Genomic DNA, 18,344 nt, shown 5'->3' with positions numbered 1-18,344 from the left:
GCTCCTGCACAGCTCCTGCACGGCTCCTGCACGGCTCCTGCACAACACTCACACAGCTCCCGCACAGCTCTGCGCACCCTGCACGGCTCCTGCACAGCTGCTGCACGGCTCTTGCATGGCTCTTGCACAGCTGCTGCACGCCTGCTGCAGAGTTTTTGCATGGCTGCTGCACATCCTTTGCACAGCCACTGCGTGGCTCCTGCACGGCTCCTGCACGGCTCACCCAGGCACCCGGGACAGCCCCAGCCCCCCCCCCGCTGGACGAGCAGAACCGGGAGCAGCTCCCGTGCGCCTGCCTGGAGGCCAGGGAGAAGCCGCCCTTGCTTTGCACCAGCCTCCTGTGCCTCAGTTTCCGCCCTGCAGGCAGGCAGTGCTGCGTGACACCCAGGACACCCCCAAATTGGGGGAGGGAGTGAGGGGCAGGCTTGGAGGCACGGGACCCCTGCCCACTGGGACCCCCATGTGCCCCCATCTCCCTCCCTGCCCCAGGACAGGGACTTTGGGCTTCCTGCCGGTGGGAGCCCAACCCCGGCCCCCTCCCCAGGGCCTGGGGCGCTGCAGCACCGAGCCCCCGGGGCTACCCGGGGACCCGCGGGATGCAGGATGTGGACGCAGGATACGGATGCGGGCTGCGGATGCGGCTCGCAGCCCGGTTGCCATGGCTGCCCGTCGGGATGCGCTTGCATCACGGGCAGCCCGAGGGGCCGGGGAGCGGGGTCCCGGGGCCGGCCGGGGGCTCCCCGCAGCGGGGCCGGGACCAGCGGCAGGCGGGGGCGGGCGGGGGGGCTCCGGGCGGGCAGCGCCAGCGGCTGAGCGCAGTTTGGAGCCGGTGACGTCTGTCGAGGGAGGAAAACAGGCGGCGGAGCGCGGCTCAGCGCAGCCCAGCGGGCTCCCGGCCAGCTCGGGCGCCGTGCCCACCATGCCCCCCCCGGGCCGGCCGCGGGGTGCCGGGGGGCTGCGCTGAGCCCGGCCATGGGGCTGCGGCGGTGGCCGCTGCTCTGGTGCCTGCACGCCGCGCTGCTCCTGGGGGGGGCACAGCGGCCCCCGGCCTCGCCACCCCCCGGGGTGCCCACGTCGGAGCCAGGGGCATCGAGGGACGCCGAGGGCTCGGCGGCGGCGCTGGCCTTCCTGCGCTCGGGCGATGCGCAGCGCCTGGCCCGCGCCAACTGCAGCCGGGGCGTCGCGGCGGGGGCCCCCGGCCCCGGTCCCCCCCCGGCTCTGCGGGCCGCCCTGCGTGCCGCCCCCGAGGCGCTGGCCCAGGCCGCCAACTTCCTCAACATGCTCTTCCAGAGCAACGACATCCGCGAGGCCAGCGTGGTCGAGGACGTGGAGTGGTACCAGGCGCTGGTCCGCAGCCTGGCCGAGGGGCACCCCTGGGTGCGCCGGGCGGTGCTGGCCCTCGACGCCCACCCGCTGGCCGCCAAGCCCCGGCTGATGCTGCAGGCCACGGCGGGCGACGGCGAGATCCGGCTGCGGGACGTCTCCGCCGCCGCCCCCGGCCTGGGCAACCGCAGCTGGGACAACGAGTGGTTCAACGCCCTCCGCTCCCAGCGCAGCCCCCAGCTCCGCAAGAGGGTGCTCAGCAACGACCTGCGCAGCATGGAGACCCCCAAGTGGCAGCGGGGCGACAGCTACGTGGGGGAGCCGGGCCACGTGCGGTGGTCGCCGCCGTTCCTCGAGTGCCGGGACGGCAAGTTCCTGCCCGCCTGGGCCGTCACGCTCTCCTCCGCCTTCTACGGGCTCAAGCCGGACCTCAGCCCGGAGTTCAAGTGAGTGGTGCCGGCGGTGACGGGGTGCGGGGGGCCGGGGGTGCACCGTGGAGGTGATGGGTGCAGCTGGAGGCATCGCCCCCAGGCGTGGGGCACCGCTTGTGTGCGGCAGGGTGCAGGCTGTGGGGTGGGGGCAGCCCTCCTCCCTGCGGCGTGTGTGCGTGTCTGTGTGCGTGTTGGGGGGAATGCGTGTGCAGGCGTGTGCACGTGCGTGTGCACTTTTGCGTGTTCGTGCATGTGCACACACGTGCGTGTATTTGCACATCACTGCACCGCGCTGCTCCCCGGCCCCCTCGGCTGTCCGTGCCCCAGCCCTGAATCTCCCAGACCCAGCTCCCGGGGGCACAGCCCCAGCCAGCGTCTGGCACCACGAGTGTCCCCCCCCCCGGGGCTGTGCCCCAGCTCCCCCGCAGCTGCGTCCCCCCAGCTCCCAAATGTCCCGGGGCTGACCCCGTCCCCCTGCACAGGGGCGTCGTGCGGGTGGACATCGAGCTGCGGGACGTGGGCATCGACCAGTGCGCCAGCGGGCCGGGCTGGTTCGCGGGCACGCACCGCTGCGACCTCAACAGCACCCAGGTACCCGCCGCGGGCACCCTGCGCCCAGCACCCCGTTGGTCCCAGCACCCCGCTGGTCCCAGCATCCGTCCCAGCCCCTGGGGCACCGTGGGACTCCGTTCCCTCATCCGTCGGGGCTGGGGCTGCTCCGCTCCAAACCGTCCCCGTCCCTGTCCCCGTCCCCGGCCGGGCTGTCCCCGCCGCCCGTCCCTCCGTGCGGGATGAGCTTTATCCCCCGCCAGCCGCTCCATCTGCTCCGCTCAGCTGCTCTCGCACCGTGCCCAAGGTTTATTGTGCAAATCTTCCGCCAGCGCCAGCGCCAGCGGGGCGACCCGGCTGCCGCCCACCTGGGGACAGCGGGGACGGCGCTCCGGGGGCTGGGAGCCGATGGGCGCAGCATCCCCACGGGTGTCCCTCAATGCTCCTGCAGCTGTGCCCACCGGGAGCTCACGGCAAACCCTGCAGAGCCCCAGTTTGGGGCGGCATTCGTGCCGTGGAGCTGGGCTCTGGTGCTGCCGGGGTTGTGGGGTGACAACTCGCCGACCCCGTCATGGGAAACACCGGCCAAAAGCCGTCCCCTCGCAGGCGGCACCTCACCAGCTTCTATTTCAGACACTTTTCCTCCCTGCAAGTAACTCCCTCGGGAGGGACGTGACCTGATCCGTGCCAGGCGTCTTTCCAGCAACAACAATACCCAGAAAAGCTCCCGGCCGGCCTGGCGGCGCGGGCAGGGTCCGGCCCCGGTGCTGGGCAGGGGGGGATTAGCGGTGCTGCCGCGGCCGCTGCCGTCACGGCCGAGCCGCGCGGCCGGATTAGCGCGCTCTGCTGCATTAAGTGTCCATTTAGGTTTTAGGGAGGGATTTGGGGGCCAGGCTTTGGCTTTTAATTCTTAAATGTTTAACCACTGATTTCCAGGCCCAGGCGTGGGGGAGGACAGCGTGGGGTCAGGGAGCCGGGGGTGCGCTGGAGCCCCTGGTGCCAGGGGAGCTCGGGGCTGGGGGGAGGCCAGGGCCAGTGCAATGCACGGGTGCAGGGCGAGCCCTTCCGTGCACCTCTGCCTGTCTCCTCCAGTGTGTCCCCCAGGAGAGCCGCGGCTTCGTCCTCGGGCAGTACGTGTGTCGGTGCAAGCCGGGCTTTTATGGGGCCGGCGGAGTGGCCATCGGCACCGGGGCAGGTGGGTGCAGCACCCAGCTGGGGGCCCCCCCCCTCACCCTACGGCCCCCTGCAGGGTGCCGGGGCTGTGGGGGCTTTGGGATACCCAAAAGGGGGTTTTGGGGGCCTCACCTACCCCCGGCTCCATCCCCAGGCGTGGCGGGGAGCCCGGTGCCGGTGGATGGGGGGCCCCAGCTGGCGTGCCGCCCCTGCCGCGAGGGATGCGCCACCTGCGTGGACGACACCCCCTGCCTGATCCAGGAGGACCGGGCGCTGCGGGCAGCCGTCCTCTCCTGCCAGGCCTTCTGCATGCTGGCCGTCTTCCTCAGCATGCTCGTCTCCTACCACTTCCGAAGGAGCAAGGCAAGCGCCCGCTGGGCTGCGCCGGGTCCCCCCGCTGCTGCTCCCCTCGGCCCGTGTCCCCCCGCCCGGCTGCCTCCTGCCGGGGGGCTCTCGAGGGAGGGTGTTCTGGGGTGGGCGTCCCAGCCCTGGGCTCCATCCCTCCCAGCACCCTTGGGCTCCCGGCTGCGCCCTCACGTGGCCCTGTCCCCGCAGAGGATCCGGGCGTCAGGAGTAGTCCTCCTGGAGACCATCCTCTTCGGGTCCCTCCTGCTCTACTTCCCCGTGAGTACCCACCCGGCCCCGTGCTGAAGCCCCCCCTCCACGGTCAGAGCGTGCCGGGGCAGGCGGCCCCGTGGCCCCACGTTAAGCTGCGGACCCCAAATACACAGCCACGAGCCCCGGCATGGGGCTGCCCCCCACCTGCCCCCATCCCAAAACGTGGCGCCGAGCCCCGAGCAGCCGTCCCACCCATCCGGCAGAGCTGGCACCGGGCAGGGCACGGGCACGGCTCCACCTAATTGTTAATTGTGCTGGCACAGGCTCCGAGGGCTGCAGTACAAACCTTCTCAGGAAACCAAATCCCTTTTCTCCCGCTGGCCACCAGAATTAATCCCTACCCAAATCCCCTCTCCCTCCCGGAAGGTCTGCGGTGGCTGCCGCGGAGCAAGGGGGAGGCGGGGGGGCCAGGCTGCCCCCGGTCGCTGCTTCCCACGTCCCTGCCCTTTCCCCCCCCCCCCGTCACGGTGAGCGGGCCCCCAACGCCGCCACCGACGCCTCCCTCCCACCGCCCAGGTCTTCATCCTGTACTTCAAGCCCAGCATTTTCCGCTGCATCGTGCTGCGCTGGGTGCGCATGCTGGGCTTCGCCACCGTCTACGGCACCATCGCCCTCAAGCTGTACAGGTAGCGGGGCCGGGGGGCTGCCGGGACCACGCCGAGGACACCCAGCCCGGGGCTGACCCCCCCCACGCCTTGCAGGGTGCTGAGGGTGTTCCTGGCCCGCACGGCACAGCGCGTGCCCTACATGTCGAGCGGGCGGGTGCTGAAGATGCTGGGGCTGATCCTGCTCCTGGTGCTGTGGTTCCTGGCGGCCTGGACGGTGGGGATGCTGGAGAACATCGACAAGAACATCCCGCTGGTGATCCGCACCCAGACCACCCGCGGGCTCCACTTCTACATCTGCGGCCACGACCGCTGGGACTACATGATGGTGGTCGGTGAGCGCCGGCAGAGCCCCCCCGGCACCCCCACGGCCGTCCCTGCCCGCACCTCTCCCCTCCCTGCTCCCTGTATCCACAGGACCCCGTCCTGTTAAGACAGCAGGCAGGATTTTAGTTTCCTTGTCCATCCAATCGAGCCTGCAGCAGAGCCGGGCGTCCGAGCTGCCTCCCTCTCCCCGAGCACCCCCAGCTCATGCCCTGGCCCCAAGCGAAGCACCCAGCAGCAGCGCATCCCGCTGCCAGTGCCAGGCTGTGCCGGAGGATGCCGTGGGCCTCTCCTGGCTCCATCCGCAGCGCACACCAGCAGCACCTGGGTGAATGTGCTGGGCTGGATGCGACCCAGGGCAGGGAGGGCCCAGAGGGGAGCAGAACCCACCAGGAAGGTGTCCCCGCAGCAGGGTGTCGGGGCCGGGCGCTCAGCTCCTGCTCTCCCCTGCAGCCGAGATGCTGTTCCTGCTGTGGGGCAGCTCCCTGTGCTACGCCACGCGCGCCGTGCCCTCCGCCTTCCACGAGCCCCGCTACATGGGCATCGCACTGCACAACGAGCTCATGATCTCGGCCGCCTTCCATGTGGCCAGGTAGGGCACGGGGCTGGAAATGGGGCTGGAAACAGAGATTCCTAGCCCCGGCGATACAGAGCAGCAGCAGCAAAGCCCTGCAGCCAGCAACTGCCCACTGGGGTCCCCAGGAGGGGCCAAGGTCGTGAGTGCCCCCGTCGGACCCCACGCTGCCCTCCTGCCCCTTCCAGGTTCGTCATGGTCCCCTCGCTGCACCCCGACTGGACCCTGCTGCTCTTCTTCGCTCACACCCACAGCACCGTCACCATGACCCTGGCGCTGCTTTTCATCCCAAAGGTAACGCCCGGCCCTGCCCCTGCGCCGCCTCCCCCCTTGTCGGGGGCCCGGGACATGGGGCGGGGGCTCCCCAGGCTTTTGGGGCCCCTCGGCGAGCTCGCCCCTCGCCCCCAGTTCCTGCACGCCAGCTCGCCGCTGCGGGAGGAGATCGCGGCCGAGGTTTACGAGGACGAGCTGGACATGCGGCGCTCGGGCTCCTGCCTCAACAGCAGCATCGCGTCTGCCTGGAGCGAGCGCAGTCTCGACCCCGATGACATTCGGGTGGGTGGCACACTCAGGACCTTCTTTTGACGCTAGCTATGCAGCCCCACGCAGAGTAAGAGTTGCCTTTTGCAGTCTTTCTCCTGATGCAAAGCAGAGGGTGGAGAAGGGGATGCAGCAGCCGGGAGGGGGCACGGGGCGAACGGCCACGGGCCTTGGGGGGGGGGAGCCCAGCCCATCCCCCGCAGCCACCTCCTCGGGGGGACGGGCACCGGGCAGAGCAGCAGCACGGGGACATGGGCACAGCCCGGCCCCGTGGCTCCGGGGGCCAAGGTGGAGAATTGCAGGGTGGTCCCGTTGTACGTGCTCTCCTCTCTCCCTTCTCTCTGCCGTGTCCCCCGTCCCGCGGCGCGCAGGAGGAGCTGAAGAAGCTCTACGCGCAGCTGGAGGTGCTCAAGACACGGAGGATGGCAGCCAACAACCCCCACCTGCCCAAGAAGCGCGGGTCCCGACGGAGCCTGGGCCGCTCCCTCGTGCGCCGCCTCGCCGAGCTGCCCGAGGCCGTGGCATCCCGGGGCAGCCGGGAGGAGCGGCTCCGGACCCCCGGCAGCCGCCGCGCCTCGGCCAAGCGGCTCCCCAGCGCCGGCAGCGCCAGCCTGAGGGTGCGGGATGGGGGCTCCCGACACCACGCCGCCGCCCTGCGCAAGTCCCGCAGCTCCGAGAGCCCGGCGTGGGGCCCCCGGGGCGGCTCCCCTGGCCCCAGCCCCAGCGGGGACACCGTGCCGGGGACACCAGCGGCGACCGCGGCAGGCTCAGAGCAATCCGACAGCGAGTCCCTCGACGCCGCCCCGCTCGTGTGCAAGTCGGCCAGCGCCCACAACCTGTCGGGGCACGAGCAGCCCCCCCAGCCCCGCGCCCTCCTGCTGAAGTCGCTCAGCGTCGTCGCTGGTGCGCGGGATGAGGCCCTGCTCGTGGCCAGCCGGGCCGCACGGGACGGGCGGGATGCTGAGCGGGATGCTGAGCGGGATGCTGAGCGGGATGCTGAGCTGCACGCCAAGCAGCACCCGGCCGCGGGGCGCCCCACGGACCAGGGACCCCCTGAGCAAGCTGGGAAGCCTCAGAGCCCTGCTGCAGCCACTGGGACTGCCGGTGCCCCCCTGCCAGCTGGCTCCGGCCACACCGACGGGGGTCCCTCGTGCGATGCGTCCCCCCCAGGGGATGGCAAGGCGCAGAAACACGTCACCTACGCGCCCACCAAGAGCATCAGCGTCGACAGCTCCCACTTCTCGGGGCGGGTGCGGGTGGCGGTGAGGAGGACCCCGCCGCCGCCCCCCGTGCGGTACCAGAGCCTGGTGCACCACACTGCGGCAGCTGGGGACAGCAGGGAGACACTGGAGCCACCCGTGGGGACACCCGTGGGGACACCGGGGCGAGCATCCCCCACGTCAGGGCAGGGCCGGCTGCAGTCCGCCCGCTCCATCCCCGCGGAGGTTTGCCCCTGGGAGCTGATCCAGGAGGAGATTTTGAGCCGGAAGCAAAAAGCCACCGAGCCTTCAGCCTCAGGGACCCCTGGTGACACCCCAGTGCCCCCCACAAGCCTCAAGCCGTCCTCACAGAAAACCTTCAAGAGCCTGGGGCTGGCCATCAAAGCTTTGAACCGCTCCAGAGGGAAAAACAGCCTGAAAGGAAAGAAGGAGAGCGAGGGCAGCCTCAGGGCACGGGGCCGAGACCGAGACGGGGGCAGCAGGAGGGAGAGGCCCAAGCTGGCGGGGACACCCACTCTTTCTCCAGGGGGGAGCAGCCAAGGTCCCACAAATGGAAGCCCCAAGCCCAGCCCGCAGGAGGGGGACGCGGTGCCCTGCCAGCACAACAACAACGCCGGCTCCACGTCGGAAAGCGCAGCCTGGGGGGACAGCGGGGGAAAAGCAGAGGGACAGGAGGACGGCACGGCCGTGCACACAGGCGGTGGTGAGGAGCTGGCAGAGGAGCCCAGCGCTGCCGCGGGGAGCGCAGATGCCGGCGGGGTCCCGGAGATGCCCTGGGGGGCACACGAGGTCTCGCCCAGCACCAGCCGCCAGGACACCGCCGAGCATCCCCACCAAACCCCGGGGGCAGCCGGGGCAGCGCAGCCTGGCCCCCGGGCAGGGGCTGAGCCCCCTGCAGCGGGGCAGGGGCAGGAGGCCCCCAGGCGCCCCACCGAGGAGCCACCGCCGCCACCGCCACCACCACCTGCGGAACCGGGCACGGGCAGCCCCCGGGTCCCCGGGCACAGCGCGGCTGCTGCGGGGCCGAGGGCTGAGGTGTGTCCCTGGGAAGCCCGGGGTGCCCTCCGGGGGGCTTTGGCACTACAGGAGGCAACGGCTGCAGGGGGGGGCTCACCGAGAGGGGGAAGCCCCATGAAGGTCTTGGGGAAGGGGGGCAGCCAGCCCGGCCCCTGCAGTGCCAGGGAGGGACGGGGCACCGAGGGGCTCCCCGCGAGGAGCAGGAGCACGGAGGTGGCCCAGGCGGGTGGTGGCCTTCGAACGGAGATCTGCCCCTGGGAGGGGAGCGGGGGCGAGGCTGGTGCCCCCCATGGGGGTCCTGGCAGTGCCTGGCCTGGGGCAGAGCTGGGGGAAAAGCCCCCAGAGCTGCCGGCAGCGGCTCCAGGGACAGCAGGCAGGGCGGGGGGCAGGATGGCCGAGGTCTGTCCATGGGAGAGTGCGGAGGGGGAGACGGCCAACAGAGCAGAAATTTGCCCCTGGGAGGTGGGGGAGCCTCAGCCGGAGAAGGGAAAGGTGCAGCAGGCCGGGGGGAGGCTGCCCAGGGGGGGCAGGAGCATCCGCCCCCAGTCCCTGGGTCTGCTGAGGGCACAGGAGAGCGGGGGCAGGCAGCCAGCGGCCAGGCGGCCCTGGGGCAGCGCCAGCACCGAGCTGCCCCCCCCTCGAGCGGCCCCCGGCAGCTCGGATCTGCCAAAACTCACCTCCAAGAGCCCGGAGAGCGTGAGGGCCTCGGTGTGTCCCTGGGAAGCCGTGGGAGCCAGCAGCGACAGAGCAGAAGTTTGCCCTTGGGAAACGAGCACAGCCTTACCCACGGCAGAGAAAATAAAGGAGGAAAACGGAATTTCCCCAGCGGTTCCCCTGCAGACGGCAGCCCCGGGGGGCAGGAGCGAGCCGCCGCACGCCGCGGGCCAAGGGAGCAGCCAGCGCGTGTCCGTGTGCCCCTGGGAAGGTGCAGAGGAGCCTGGCGAGGGGCTCACGGCAGAAAGCCCAGCTCTGCCCAAAACGTCAACCCAAGCTGGAAACGCTGGCAGCAAGAAGGCCGACATCTGTCCGTGGGAAGCTGAGGAGGAGCCGCTCGCTAAAGCAGAAATTTGCCCTTGGGAAGTAGCCGCAGCTCCGCCGGGGAAGGGAAGATGGAGTCAGGACACGCGTGGGACTCCCCCAGCAGACGACAAACCCAGATCAAGAGAACCTGAGGGCGGCAAAGCAAAGCTGGCAGGGGAGGGGGGTCGGGCGGCTCGCAGGGACACCCAGATCTCCGCTAAGCTCTTTGGGAAGAGCCTGGAGGGGTCGAAAGCTGAGCCAAAGAAATCCCGGAGCACGGAGAGCCCGAAGGCAGAGGCCTGTCCCTGGGAGGCTCAGGGGCTGGAAGCCGGCAGCAAGGCAGAAATCTGCCCCCGGGAGGCGGCTGCACCCCCCTTCGATGAGCAAAAGGCAAAGCAGCCTCCGAGGGCAGGCCCGCGGGGGGAGAAGCGCATCACGCGCCAGGCAGCGCTGGCGAGCCCGGCGAGGTCCCTGGAGAGGGGCGGCAGCGAGGCCGCGCGCCCCTGGGAGCCCCCAGCCAGACCCCGCACAGGGAGCCCGGCGCTGCCCGCAGCGAGGGAATCCCAGAGCACCGAGAGCCTGAAGGCGGACGTCTGTCCTTGGGAGCTGGGAGCCAGGGATAAAGCCGAGATCTGCCCCTGGGAGGTGGCCGTTCTCCCCTCAGATAAAGGGAAACCGAGGCAGGACAAAGGCGGCCTGTCCAGAGGGGGCAGGAACACTTCTACGCATCAAGGTGTCTTGAAAGAGACCAGAGACAGCCCGCCTGCAAAAGCAAGCTGGGACCGTGAGTCCGTCTGCCCCCAGGAGGGCCCGGGCACAGGGGGCTCCTCCACGGGGGGCACGAAGAGCCCAGAGCTGCCGAAAGCTGCTCCCACGAAACCGGGGAGCGCCATGGCCGAGGTCTGTCCCTGGGAGAGCCCGGGCTCGGGGAGCCCAGCGCTGCCCGCGGGGAGCGCCCTGAGCACGGAGGTCTGTCCTTGGGAGGCTCAGGAGCTGGGGGCCAGGGATAAAGCTGAAATCTGCCCCTGGGAGGCGGCTGCGCCTCTGCCAGGGAAAGGAGCCTTTTCTGAGAGGACCGGGGCAGCCCCGGGAGAGGCGAGCCTCCGGCCAAAACACCGGGGTGCCTCCAAGGCGGTGGAGAAGGGGAGCAGCGAGCGAGAGGCCGTCTGCCCCTGGGAGAGCCCAGGCATGGAGGAGCCCCCCCAAAAACCTGGAACGGGGGGAGAGCCGCCCAAGAAGTCGGACAGCACAGAGAGCAGGAAATCCGACATCTGTCCCTGGGAAGCAGCGGAGCCCAAGGCCGTGCAGATCCACGCGCCCAAAGCGTGCCCACGGGGAGCCGATGGAGCAGCCCCCGCTGGGACCGGGGAGCCAAAGCCGGTGTCCACATCTCCACCAGCCCTGCGGAAGGCCGGGGGCTGCTCTGGGGGCCAGGCCGAGCACAAGCCCCTGCGCCGCGTCCTGCCGGGCTCCCAGCCCCTGCGGGCAGCTGCAGGGCTCCCTCGGCAAGCACATGTGGCAAGCAGCAGCCCCAGCACAGGTGCCACTGTGGCCGAGGTTTGTCCCTGGGAGGCAGAAGAGGGTCCCCCTGCCCCCGGCACCGAAACCCAGAAAGCGCCCACAGCGTGCCCGTGGGAGAGCACAGACCCCAGCCCGAGCCCCTGCCAGGCTGGGCAGAGCCCCGGAGAGGGAGGCACGAGGGGAACCAGCCCCGACGGCTGCCCCTGGGACCACGAGTAGCTCTCGCCCGCTCCAGCTGGGAGCCGGCAGCGGTTGTGCAGGGAAAGTCCCGAGCTGAAGCCCGCCGCCTGCCCGCGGGGGGACCCAAGAGCAAGGGCTGGGGACAGCCCACGGCTGCCTTCAGCGAGGGTCTGGGCTCCCGAGCACCCGGTACTGTGGGAATTCAGGGCGGGGGGAGCTGGCAGCCCCTGCGCGCTGGATCAGGTCACTCTCTCCATCGTGAGCCCAGGGGAAGAGTCAGGCCGGGGCAGCCACGGTGCCACCGGGGAGGAGAACAACCGTCCGGAGCTCCTGCAGCCCAGCTGAAGGCACCAGAGCTGCTGTCACCTGCATTTAATGACAGAGCGACTTCCATGAGCACCGCTGGGACCGGCCAGGTTCCGACGCCTGGGACAAGGCCGCTGTTCCCAGTCAGCCCCACGACACGTTTGGCTTCCTCCGGACATCACCACTTATTTCTGAACATCCTCTGAGGCTGCTGAGCCAGCCGCGGGACTGTCACGCATGCAAAGCTTCCCCTTCTGCTCCGCTTCAGCCCGGTGCTGCCAGCCCAGCACCTCCACGCTACGATGGGGCGATGCCCACCGCTGCCTCGCGTGCCCGGCTGCCTTTGCCTATCGCTGCCCCGGGTGGGACCAGCTCAGCCTTCGGGTCACTGCTGCTCTGCTCCTAGAAAGCTTTGCTTTCGTGACAGCAGAGAGAGGTATCCCCGCTACCGAACTCATCTCCGGCTGATTTCACAGCGCTGCTGCACTTCTCTTGGCAACTCAGCTGCAGAAGTGTTTGTCTTAATTACGCTATTCAAAACATCGTTATTACTGGTTATTTCTCTCGTACGCCTGTGTGCACATGTACACATTCACCATGTGTGCAGTGCCCAGAGCTCACCTTCCCATCGCAGGGGGGATTTTCCATCACCCTTCCCACCGGCACTCCCAAGCCTTCACTTTTACTGCCTACCTGTAGAAACACGGGATGCCTTTATCACCCCCCATTTCAACTTCTTCCTGTACTCACATTCCTTTTGGGGGCAGAAATGGAAACCAATTCCCATAAGACAGGGAAGGTGCTGAGGCCGTGGTGGCGCTACCACCTCCAGGGCATGAGGCAGGGCTGATCCCATCACCACAGGAAGAGCTGGGGTGCACGCTGCGGGCTGCGCAGGTCCCTCTCCCCCTGCTCCCTCCGGGCAGCACAGCACAGCAGTCTCCCCAGGTTTGTTCCCCTGCTCTGTTTGAGCAGAAGCAAATCAAAACCAGAGGCACAGAAGCAAACGCTTCTGTTCTCTCTGATCTCCCTGCAAGGCTGGGGCTCGGGGCTTGTCCTGCCGTTCCTTCGTCGTTTGCCTCCTCTCTCCTTAGGAAGTGGCATCGCTGTAGTGTGCTGTGATCCTCAGTGCCGAATGTCAAAGTCATCCAATGGTGTAAGTAAGTGTACATACAGAAAATAAAGTTGTCTTCAGAGTGCACGCTCGGCTGATTTATGGGCTGTGGGCAGCATACTAAATATACTTAAGGAAGAGCTACAACAAAAAGCAGTGAGGCCGTAAAGGAAACCCAGGAACAGCAGTGGTGTAGTCAGAGAGGCTGGCAAAGGAGATGGGGAGCTACACGCTGCTAGGCTGGAGTTAAATGCTGTGCTCCCAGAAAACCCAGCCACTGTCAGAAAACGCACTCCTCTCATTCAGAGCCTGAGCTGAAGAACCGTGTCCGTAGGAAGTGGCTGAGCAGTCACAGCCGCACACGCTTCTACGCTGCCTTAGTCACACCAGACACAAACCAGGCAGCTCGCTGATTTATTTTTGTTCCTACCCCAGCTCACATATGCTGGAGCACTGAATCTCTCTTCAGCTCATGAATGAAGCGTAGGCAGAAGGCTCGATATAGTAGGTTCTTGCAGGAAAGGCAGACAGATTGTGACACCCCTCTGATTTCCAAAGAGATGAAAGGGATTCCATCGCTGGCTCCTCTCCTAACTGAGCATAGAGATGATATTCTGCCCTTTCAAAGGAACATCATTCACAAGCAACACCGAAAACTCTGCAAGCATAAGGAGCCATAAATCGTACTGCGTGCTCTGTAAAATCTCTCTCAAGGAAGAAAAAAAGGCGCTCAACTCTCACAAGCTCTTGAAAATGGCTGAGTTAAAAAGCAGTACGAGGCTGGAAAAGGAAACGCTCAGTTATCTGACGACTAGCGAATTTTCTGCTCCGTGACTAGATGCAAATAGAAGCTACCTGAGCAAAGCAGAGCAAGAACAGATTAGCAGTGTACTGCCTTACTTGCAGCCATGGAAAAAGGTAACCCCTGGGTAGGTTTTCTGGACTCACGCAGCCTGCTAAACCAGAGGGCCTGATGTGAACGTCATCGTGTCCACAGGATGGTGCCAGCCGCTCATTAACAACATCCCATTGCTAAATTTGAGAGCATCTGTAACAAATGCACTGAAACCCATCAGCTATGAGAAATGCTGCCTTTTGACATTAGTTGACACAAACGCCGACCTCAGGAGTCAAAAAAATTTATTAAATTACCAGTGCTGTGCTACAGCTTGGCCGTTAACAAGCACCCATTCAGCAGGACCCACTCAGGAGAACTTGATTTAAAGTGTGCTTGCTGTTCTTGTTTTCTGTTAGGAAAAGAAGCCTGGGATTCTGTACAGACAGGGAACGAGGATGGGAAAAGAAAGCACCAATAATTACAGCTGTAAGTTTTAATGAAAGCCCACCAGGTCTACCATACGTCCCATGTCTGGACAGACTTGTGTTGTCAACGGCTCTCGCCACACAAGTTCAGCACAGAGATTAGCCCAGAGAGCCGCCCTGAAGCAAGCAGACTTCTGATCTGCACAGAAACACAGAGAGGGTTAAGACACAGCACATAGTCTATTTGGACAGAGTAAAGCTCTTAGAGCTCATCTGAATCCTCTCCCACGACTCTTTCACTCCTTTCAAGGCAATTTCTTAGTGACTGGAGTCCATTTCTGAAGCTGCTTTGCTTGTTGAAAAGCACAGCTACACCCAGCTGGCTACCTCCTCAGACATTCTCCATTTTGTTCCCTCAGGGTTGTTCATACTGCTGTCTCTGTACTTGCTCTGAAGTTTCGTATTTATTTTCTTTAACCTCTTGTGAAGGATCCAAGGTTGGGCCAGGAATCATCACCGTCTGGAACAGCAAGGACGAAAATCAGCACAAAATGGAGCAGCTCAGAACTGTTGTAACGAGAGCACGGGAAAGGGTGACCAGGAGGTGGTGGCAATGCAAGAGCCTCGCACAGGAAGATGACCAGATGGCAGCAGCATGGGGGAGGACACAGAGCAGGGAGCGGTATTACATGCATTGTACCACACCGCGCTTCTCACCTCCTGCCTCTCTAGGACCTGTTTTTAGTCACACAGGAGGACAGAGCACCTGCATCAGTTTGCCAGGCTACGTACAGGGAGCAGTGAAGCCCTAAATTATCACATACCTATCAAATACCATTGGTCTGCTATCACATCCTCCAGGTTACCCTAAAATATGTATTTATCTCTATATATTTTCCAGACGGAGATCTCAAACACCCTACAGACTTCAGTGAAGTCCTCTGTTACCCCTGAACACTAGGTACAGGAACAATCAGATGGCTTAAAACCCAACTCACTGTGTAGTTCAGAGCAGAACCCATGCCTGCCTCAAGTTACAGATTTGTCTTTTGCAGAGTGCTGCTGGCTCTCAAGTTTCTCCTTTAATCATAGGAAACTCTAGGCAATATACAACAATTGCGTGCATCAAAATGCAGCTGCAATCTGTCATAAAACCTCCAAAAGCAGCAGAAAAACGACTGACCTTAACTAGGACAGAAGCACACAAATTGCAAATACCTCCTGGGACTAAACCCGGTGCCCAGCAGTTGTAACATTCACTAGCCACCACGAGAGATGCTAGAGGCTGATAATCCCACGTTAATAAATGGGACTGCTTGCAAGTACATGCACCACCAGCCACTACAGGAAACTCAGCTCTGTTTTTGTACAAAATTATCTAGGAACTTATGTTTCAAAGCCACAGGCTTTGATGCTGGTGTCTGCTCTTGGTGGCATTACCTTAATGATGGGGTCCTTTGGCGGAGCCCACTCTGGAACAATCTTGCCATGCATCCTCCATGTGCCGTACGGGTTGACCAAATACCTCTCAAACACGACATACTCCAAAACATCCTTGGGCACCTGCTCCCCACCGTACATCAGCCGACCAAACCGGTCATAGATGGCCAGAGTCTGTAACAGAGCCAGGAAACACACGCTGGGCTGGCCCCAGGTTGGAGGCAGCTGGGAGACACAAGGGGGACAGGGGGACGTACCTGCCGCGTGTGCATCCGCACCGTCACCTGGCCGTACAGGTTACTTGGATTCACAATGCTGTTGCACCGAATATGGACCACTCTCGGAGGCTCCAGAGACTCCACAAAACTCCACCGGATGGTCTTGTACCTGTTGCCGCGGACCATGTCCTAAAAAGGAAAAAATAAGTCGGCACCAACTTAATTAGGGTGTGAATTGAAGAAGCGAACTACTACATGTAGTGAAGCATTTATTCGTTAGCTATTACTTAAACTTGTGGTTTGTCTCCCCACTGTCTTTGTTGTATTCAGGTGGGGAAAAAAAGAAAAGAGACAGGCAATTTCTCAACCCTTCCACACTCTTTAAGACTCTCTAAAACCAACCAAGGACACACTAACACCCAGACAAACTTACCGGATAGCAGCGCTCTGTCACCAGGGAGTGAAGTTTCTGCTTGTTAAAACTGCAAGTGAAACACACCCAGTTACTCAAATACGTGTATTGTAAAGAGGCTTACTCACAAATTCCTGCTTCTCCAGAAGATATATAATCCACCGGCAAAGCAGAAAAACAAGATTCTCAGCTGTGATCTTAACACAAAATCAGAACCTGAATGCCAGCTGGCTGACAAGACATCGGGGAAAGACATGACAACATCCCTTGGAAGCTAGTTATGGTCTAAGTGCTTTATTGATGTTTGGAACTGTAACCACAAATGATGCACTTCTGAAATCTGTTCTGTTCCTACACAGTGGAGCAAGTCAGCAGAGCATCCTTTCACATCCAAACCACTCCCTGCGGCATGATGCTGAACAGCAGCAACCACCCGCTCAGCTGCTAATAACACCGATTCCCAAACCTCCAATGCCACCTCGTCTTCAGAGAGATGAGGGCAGCAAAAGAAAGTACTTGTTGCAGAGGAGGCACGAGGGTTAGAAAGATAAGGAAGAAAACCAGAGCATATAAGCAAAAAGAAGCAGGTCCTACATAACCACACCAGTCAGAGACCAGGTCTTACTTTGCCAGGCAATTGTGAGCTTCAATGAATATCTCCTGGGCCTTCTCTGGGAAGGTTTTCGTGCTGAAATCCGGATCATGATCCTTTACCTTCCGGAGACTGAAAAGACAAGAAAAAAAAAAAGCTCTGCAGTAAGTAAAAAACATTTCAGTGTTTCAGGTGACAACAATCTTATCCAGTTCTAGAAGCACTTTTCCCCGGGGAATAACTGGGAACCAGAGACTCCCTCCCCACTGACACACAGTCTCTAGGTACTCATAAGAAAAACATACTTCTGCAAACCCCAAAAAAACAGAAAAAGCGAGTACACATTGCACCCCTTCGTGCCAGGACAGACGGCTTGTGTTCACTCTCACGCCAAGGACAGAAGCGGTACAAGAGCAACAACGTTATAAACAAACACACCACCTCACCACTGCGAGACAGAACTGGGCGAGACTTTGACACCACAGACTAATTAAAAGGAAGGTACATACGCCAGCTGGGAGGCAGCAGTCTGCTTCAGCTTCTCCACCCTTTGCTTCAGCCCATCTTTGGATAGGGAAGTCATGCGGGCATCGCCCTCAGGAGGGACATAAGGGTCTATAATATCAGCTGCATGAGAGAGAAGAAAGGTCAGGAGGCTCAAAAGCTGCCAAACGCTGTGTTCTGAAGGAAACAGAGAGGCAGCACCCTAGCTGCTGGAGAAGGATTCCTCCCAGAAAACATCTTTACGATGAAATAAGAGCGTGGCCACAAATGATAGGGGCACCTCTCACTGCGAACAAGCTGTGTTACACCATCAGCTCTCCTTCTCTTCCATGCAGCCCCAAGACATGAGGATAAGACACCCAGCAGGACAAAGCACGGCCTCCCATGCTAACGCTGGTCCCTGGGCATGAAGGGCCAACGGCCCCACACACAGCTGGTAGCAGCAGGGCCGCTGCCTTCACCCACCCGGGGCAGAGCAGGTCACGGAGCCTGCTGCAGGCGGACGCTGTCAGCACGGCCGCAGCGAACTGCCCCCGGAGAGCCCCGCAGCACCTGTGCAGGCCAAGAAGAAGGCGCGCTCCACGCGGTCCTCGGGCAGCGCCCTGGCGGCGGCGCGCATCCTGCGCTCCTTCTGCTCCGGGGACAGCTCCCGGGCCCACTCGGGCACGAACAGCCGCCGCTTCGTCCTCACCGGCACCGCGAGACAGGGCGGGGCGGCTCGGGGCGGGCGGAGCGCCGACCCCAAGGCCTGCGGAAAGGGAACGCAAGGCCGGGCGTTAACCGAGGGCCGGGAGCGGCCGGCACCGGGCGCTGCTTCCCCTCACGCCTCCGGACCGCGGAGCCGCCGTCACCGCGCCCAACGCCGGCCCGGGGCGGCCGCCCGGGACCGTGCCCGGAGGGAGAGCCTGCCCCCGGCCCCAACCCGGCCCCAGCCGCTCCTCACAGCGGCCCCGGCCCCCGTCCGTTCCCCCCCGGCCGCCCCCGGCGCCCCGCACCCGCCGGCCCAGCAGCCCCAGTCCCGCCGCCCTCATGGCGGCCGCCATCTTGGCGCCGCACGGCCCGACGGGAAGGGGGGCGGGGCCAGAACGGGGCGGGGCCCCGCGGTGGCGCGCGGAGGGGGCGGGGCCGTCGGGAGCCCGCGCGGCGGCGGCGAGTGGAAAATTCCATCGGCTGCGGGGGGGGGGCGGGGGAGGCTCCGCCCCCGGCGCGAGGCGGTGCGAGGCGCCCCCCGGGCCCCGCGGGGGGGGGGGGAGGGGAAGGCCCCCCCCCGGGCGTGACGCAGCGGGGTGCGCGTGCACGGGGCGGGAGCCCCCCTGCAGCACGGGGGGGGGGCGCGGCGCCCACCCCCATTGCAGCGCCCTGCGCCGTGCACGGGGAGCAGCCCCCCCTCACCCCCCCCC

At 64.4% G+C, this 18,344-nt stretch overlaps 2 protein-coding genes across 7 annotated transcripts; one reads left to right on the top strand and one right to left on the bottom strand.

The window, feature by feature from the left end:
* The first annotated feature begins 809 nt into the window (after window positions 1-809).
* GPR179 (G protein-coupled receptor 179) lies at window positions 810-14,129 on the top strand. Of its 6 annotated transcripts, XM_083809048.1 has the most exons (11): window positions 810-1,769; window positions 2,237-2,345; window positions 3,396-3,498; window positions 3,631-3,839; window positions 4,032-4,100; window positions 4,611-4,720; window positions 4,796-5,034; window positions 5,477-5,615; window positions 5,786-5,891; window positions 6,006-6,152; window positions 6,509-14,129. In XM_083809048.1, exons 1-11 carry the CDS (start codon window positions 973-975, stop codon window positions 11,132-11,134), a joined length of 6,654 nt encoding a protein of 2,217 aa, XP_083665174.1. In that variant the 5' UTR covers window positions 810-972; the 3' UTR covers window positions 11,135-14,129. The 6 variants fall into 6 exon arrangements, with proteins under 6 accessions (XP_083665174.1, XP_083665173.1, XP_083665171.1 ...); XM_083809047.1 differs by having other exon boundaries at window positions 3,396-3,839; XM_083809045.1 differs by having other exon boundaries at window positions 3,631-4,100; window positions 5,786-6,152.
* On the bottom strand, window positions 13,639-18,069 carry MRPL45 (mitochondrial ribosomal protein L45). The gene is made up of 8 exons (XM_083809050.1): window positions 17,940-18,069; window positions 17,497-17,692; window positions 16,950-17,067; window positions 16,474-16,572; window positions 15,870-15,918; window positions 15,476-15,625; window positions 15,219-15,392; window positions 13,639-14,298 (listed from the first exon to the last, which is right to left on the bottom strand). Exons 1-8 carry the CDS (start codon window positions 17,985-17,987, stop codon window positions 14,194-14,196), a joined length of 939 nt encoding a protein of 312 aa, XP_083665176.1. The 5' UTR covers window positions 17,988-18,069; the 3' UTR covers window positions 13,639-14,193.
* Window positions 18,070-18,344: the final 275 nt, after the last annotated feature.

Source organism: Anser anser (assembly GCF_964211835.1).
Source record: "Anser anser genome assembly, chromosome: 23".
NCBI lineage: Eukaryota > Metazoa > Chordata > Aves > Anseriformes > Anatidae > Anser > Anser anser.
The sequence above is the reverse complement of the archived record's forward strand: the minus strand, read 5'-3'. Positions and strand labels throughout refer to the sequence as shown.